This window comes from Propithecus coquereli, unplaced genomic scaffold (assembly GCF_000956105.1).
Source record: "Propithecus coquereli isolate 6110/MARCELLA unplaced genomic scaffold, Pcoq_1.0 Scaffold124, whole genome shotgun sequence".
Classification (NCBI taxonomy): Eukaryota; Metazoa; Chordata; class Mammalia; order Primates; family Indriidae; genus Propithecus; species Propithecus coquereli.
Window position 1 is genome coordinate 3,783,254 of NW_012136525.1, and position 6,000 is coordinate 3,789,253.

At 46.2% G+C, this 6,000-nt stretch overlaps 1 protein-coding gene across 1 annotated transcript in view; it reads left to right on the top strand.

The window, feature by feature from the left end:
* ANO2 (anoctamin 2, calcium activated chloride channel) overlaps window positions 1-6,000 on the top strand; it is a 361,968-nt gene that overhangs the window by 349,125 nt on the left and 6,843 nt on the right. Inside the window, exon 25 of the mRNA XM_012637807.1 lies at window positions 35-216. Within this exon, the coding sequence (XP_012493261.1) occupies window positions 35-216 (182 nt within the window). The remainder of the gene's footprint in view (window positions 1-34; window positions 217-6,000) is intronic.

Here is a 6,000-nt window from a genome sequence, read left to right on the forward strand (position 1 = left end):
AACTACTCTCAGTGCTGGTGGTTCTGTCCCTCAGGCTTTTGTCATCGCCATCACCTCCGACTTTATCCCCCGCCTCGTGTACCAGTACTCCTACAGTCACAACGGGACTCTGCATGGCTTTGTCAACCACACCCTCTCCTTTTTCAACATCAGCCAGCTGAAGGAGGGCACGCAGCCAGAGAACTCACATTTTGACCAGGAGGTTCAATTCTGCAGGTAAAGTAACCTTCAGGCTAGATCCAAATAATTATCTGGATGACCTAGAATTATAGTCGTGTGCCACTTAAGGACATTTCAGTCAATGATGAGCCACTCATACAACAGTGGTCCCATAAGATTATGCTGTATTTCTACTACACTTTTTCTATGTTCAGAGGCATAAATCCTTACCACTGTGTTCCAGTTGCCCACAGTATTCAGGGAAGTCACATGCTATACAAGTTGGTGGCCTAGGAGCAGCAGGCTAGACCTTACAGCCTAGGTGTGTAGTAGGCTATGCCATCTAGGTGTGTGCAAGTACATTCTGTGATGCTCACACAATGACAAAATGGCCTGAAGAGCATTTCTCAGAACATACCCCATTGTTAAATGACACGTGACTGTACATCATTTTCCTTTTCTTCTGTCTCCGGCTCCCCTCATCATTATAAATCAATTTCAATGAATCAACAAATATTTGTTGAGTGCCCCTTGTTAGACACTGTGGAACAGACAAAGAACTATAGCCTTGTCCTCACCATCAAGGAGTTTATTATCTGATTGGGAAGAAAACAAACAGAACAGATAGGAAAGAGCAGATTATTCCGTGATCATATGAGCACCGTGGGTGTTCAGAGGAGGGGGGACTGCTGGGGACTAGGATAGAAAGGCTGGGCCTCCTTAAGGGGCTGCCGGAGTTGTAGGATGACAGGGAGAGTATTCTAGATGGGGGTCAGCACGGGCAAGTCACAGGTGGGTAAATGCAGAATGTTGGTGATGTAGTTAGCAAGGAGAGTGCTTGGAATACACTAATGGCGACTGATACAGGAAATACCACACATGCAGAAACTCCGAGGGTAGCACAAGCCGAAATGTTGTTCAGTTTGAATAAACAGGATGAAGTACATAATGGGAAGTCCTGAAATCTGACAGGAAGGTGCAATAGGAAAATACCAGCCTGTTTAGTGTCAGGGAATGATAGGATAACAAGTAGGTTTGGGAAAATTAATCCACTCTCAGAGAGGAAGATGGGATGGAGTTGGGAGAATCAGGGAGGCAGCTGAGCTGCTGCATGGTTTAGACACGACCCATTTGGGCATAGACCAGGGTGGTGGAAGGAACCAAGAAGAAGGGAAAAGATGAGCCGTTTCATATAATATGTTACAAAGTTGGTGACAATAGACATGGGAGAGGCCGAGTTAAGAATGTCTCCAAAGTCTGGGCTGAAGTCAGAGGACTGAGAAATTGTGGTTCCACTGACAGGGATAGGGAAGATGCTAAGGCTAAGAGACTCTGATTTTATGGTAAATATGATGAATTTATTAACAATTTCAATCATGTTATATTTAAAATGGTGTTAGGAAATCCAGGAAGCAATTTTCACCTAACTCCTAGACACATTAAACCGGAATTCTGGAGTGGCCCAACTCAGCGTCATGACTGAAGGTCACCACAGGGTCAATGAAGCCAAGAAACAGAAAATTCTCTGCTGCTATTCACCCAAGAGAGCAAATAAAGAGAAGAAGAGCAGAGGGGAATAATTTATTTAACCCTTTGTACCCTGGTTAAATGGTAATCCCAATAAAGCTCATATACCCCATATAGTAACACAACAGAATATTCACAACAATAACAAAACCTAGAAAGAGGTATTGTGGGAGCAATGTAGGGATTTCTCAGAACATCCCCAGTAATGTCTGCTGTAAAAGCTGCTGAAGTCTCCATGGAAGAGGCAGTGTCTCAGTTGTGTTTGCAGCAGGGGCGACCCTGGGCGTGTCTGCCCTGCTTTCCCACGGGGAACACCTTGGTACCGAGGTCAGCCATTCGTAAGACAGCTGCTTATGAGACCACCGACGAGAGAGAATTCAGTGATATTCCCAATTCAGATGGTGGAGTGAAACTTCACCAATCTATGGTTTAAATAGAAGGGTATTGTGGCCCCAGGAACAATAACTTCAGGGTTCAACTGTAGCCAACCAAGAAAAGATGAAAAACCGGGGACCAGATCCAAGACTGGATGAATAAATTTACTGATAGATATTGACTTATATCAGTCTAGATGTTGCAGGGTTTTTCACATCTGGGGCTATCAAGAGCTTGACTCTTGTACTGAAGTCATATTGCAGGCAGGTTTGCCACTAGACCACGCCCTGCCCAGGGGCTCTGTGTGTGGCTGGCACGCTAGACTGTCTGTCCATGGTGTGGAGTTTGGTCTGCAGATCCGAAAGATGTAGTTCCACGGTACAGAGAGTCTGGACCAGATCTAGGCCTTTTCCAGTAGCATCTAGGTCTGTTCTATCAGGGTTCATGAAGTCAGTCAACACGTTTGCATTAAACAAACAGGCACTGGAAAGTGAGAATTACAAAAGCATTTTTATACCTAGGATCGTAGAAATCATCTTGTTGTAATTCCTCATTCTACATAGAAACAAACAGGCTTAGAAAGCTCAAGAGCTCTCTAAGATTGTAGAGGTCTCTGGTGACAGACCCTGAGCTACAGCTCACATCCATGCAAGAGTGCAGGTCTCCACCTCCATGTGACTTGCTGTGTGGGGAAGCAAGGCTCACGCTACCTGTGTTCTTCGTCAACCTAGAAGTACTTGTCTATCACAGGCACCAAGAGTCTGATCTTGCCCCTTCCCCTGACCATTGACTCTTCCACTAACACTTACGAATATGCTTTCCAGATGTATCAGTGGCTTAACTGGCTTAAACAAGAAGGGACTTTAATGGCCCCCATAGCGCAAGCTAAAGGTAGGTCTAATTTAGGCAAGTTTTTGTGTAATCGAATCTGCCGAAATGCAATCTTTCTTCATCTCCCAACTCTACTTCAGTCAATGTGGACTGTGTCTACAAGCTCCGCATGACTGCCAGCAGCCCTAGTGAGAAACCAGGGTGAATGAGCACCACTCAGCTGCCCAGGACACCAGGGTTATGAGTATATGTGGATCTGATTGTGCTTTCTTGTATCTGCCTTCAATGTCACTGTATTTCCATCTGGCTGTACGGCTCTGGTAGCCTCCTCCCCACTGTTTCTATGTAAGTAGACAGGATTATGGCTGTCTGTGGCCCATTTTAGAAAAAATTCTTCCACTAAGTGGCAGAATTATCAATGGGTACCGGTGTAGGAAGTATACTTTAATTCTATGTTTCTGCCGAGAAAATTTATTTGCAGAAAATAAATCATCCCAAGATCAAGCTGAAATGACTTTTGGAGCATCCATCATTTTCCTTACTCTCAGTACCTTTGAGGATGATAGGCTCATTATGCAGATATTTTTGAGACCTACTGTGTAAGCTCGGCATTGGCTATATAACAGTGAACAAGACACAGTGCCTCCCTCAAGAACTCTAAATGGCCCAAATAGAGCAGATGAGTAAATAAACAAGCAATTATAATATAGCTTTAATAATTTCCAGTAGGGTAACTGCCACAGGAGCCCTGAGAGGGGAGGCCCTGCACCTAACTACCCTGGACATAAGTGTTCAGGGAAAGTTTCAAGGGAGACGAAGCCTGAAGGATGAGCAATGCAAGAGTGGCGGTAGAGATTACCTCGTTAAAACTCCTTGTTCATGTGGCCACGCCGGCATGGCTGGTAAGCAGGGGTGGGGAGGGTGGCGGACAGTGTGGCAGGAAGCAGGGGCGTCAGGTGGTGACGGAGGTCCAGGGAGAACGCTGCAGCCAGGGAGACGGGCTGGGGTGAGACGGATAAGCTACGGAGAAGAGCCTGGAAGGAAAAATGAAGGCCAGGTCAAGGAGAGCAGCTGGTCTACTGAGGTATGTGGGGTCTCTCTTGGGGCGACAGGGTACCACTGAGGGGCTCTTGGAGGACAGTGATGACACCAAGCTCTGACAACAGCATGAAGACTGTTGGATCGCACTGAGGGTTACGTTTAAAATAAACACGTGCTCTCCTCTGAAGTGCAGGCAGGTGTCTGGAGAGAGGGTCTGCCTGTGATCTAGGTGTATCAAAGGCATGTGCTTTGGGGGCCACATTTTTGGATCGATAAGAGTTGTTGATGGAAATCTCCACCTTATGTGAGTCCTGCCCGCTGCATGCCGCATCAGCGCGTCTGGGTCCGTTCTCCGGGGATTTGGAAAGTGAAGGCATAACGTTAGCCTGTGATGTCTTTCTAAGCCAGGAGCTAAGGTCCTTGAGATACGAGGGAGTGGGGTGGGGGCAGAGAAGGAGGAGGCAGAGGAGGAGGAAAAGGAGGAAGAAAAGGAGGAGGAGGGACGGTGATAGAGAAATATTGTGAGAAACAGAGATAACTCTTCAGCTAGCCCCAGAGCCAGTGTTTAAAACTGCTTCCGTGGTGGGAAAAGAAGTTTGCCCTGATTTTCTGGCAAATAGTGTTGGGAACTCAATGACCCTTCTTATTCTTAGCTTTCAGTGACCTCTGGAGATAAATGTGGTCAAATAAAACTGAGGTCTCGGGCTCCAACCCAGCCTGGCCAGGGATAGAGGTATCTTAAAAATAGCAATAAAAGTTAGACAAGTCTCCGGCTGCCCGTTCGAGATGCGTTCCCAGCATTTTTGGAGCAACGTTTGCCTTAGCGATCCGACTGCTCTGGCAGAGCCACTCCGTAAACAGTCTGGTGACGTCAATCTGCCGGTGTGATTCGTGGCCATCTGACAGGGTCGAGGGGCCACCGCGTCCTGGAGGACGGATGTGGGCTTGGCCTCCTGGCTCAGCTGGAAGGGCGCAGAGAGGTCTGGTCCCAGAGCTGGAGGAGCCTACCTGGGCGTGGTTGACCGGGGACTGGCGGGAGGTGTTGAGCATCCAGGGCAGCATCTGTGCTCGGCTCCCACCAGCTTCCCTGCTGTCCTGAGCGCGTCCATGCCCAAGTCCTGGGAACAGTTCAAAGAGGTGAGCTCCCTTCCAGCCGTGGCTGCTCCTGTCTGCTCCCCGCTGAAAGCAGAGGCAGAGTGGCTTCTCTGGGTGTTGTTCTTCTGATCTTTATCAACTGCTGCCTTGACATGGTCCTTGTTAGTTCCTGATTGCTGCCGGTACTGCTCTCATTTGTGAAAGGCCAGTTTCAGAAGGCAGTTTTAAGTAGCCCAGATGGTATGAAAATATGTGGTATGTAATTGTGTTCACATTAATATGACATTAATTTCTACTAGGGCTATTTAAAAAAGATTTTTTTATATGCCACTGTTTGGAGTCGAGAAATGCATTTACTAACTGATTCACTATATAACAAAAGCCCATTAAAAAGCCATTACTGATAGTTGATGACCAATCCCTCAGCGGGTTGCTTTAGCCCACAGTGATTTTGTATTGTGATGAGTTGTGGCAGATGTCACCAGCACTGGTCACCCTGAAAGTGAGGACAGGATGGGGACATCTGAGCCAGGAGTTTCTCTCTTCCCTCTCTAGACCTCGATTTCCCTATCTCTGAAAATGGGAGATTTGGAATAAAGAATCTTCAAAGATTCTTTTCTGCTTTTTAAAAAATTCAGACATATTTAATGACACGTGTAGTATATTCGTCTATTCTGACACAAATTATAGACGTGCCAGGTAACCACTCCAGCTCTGTTCTGCCTCCACCCCAACCCCTGCCCAAGCCTAAGCATCTTCCCTGCAGAACATGCGGTACTTATGGGGGAATCTTTTCCAGACATTTGTCTATTTGTTAACATAGTATGAACTTACACGTTAAGGTATCATTTCATGGGTTTATTTTATAATGAGATACATTCTGAGTTAATGGGAACCTTATTTAAGTAATACATAAATTCAACTCAGTCAATGTGATTTTTTGCAAAATTAGAACAATCTAGATAAAATATT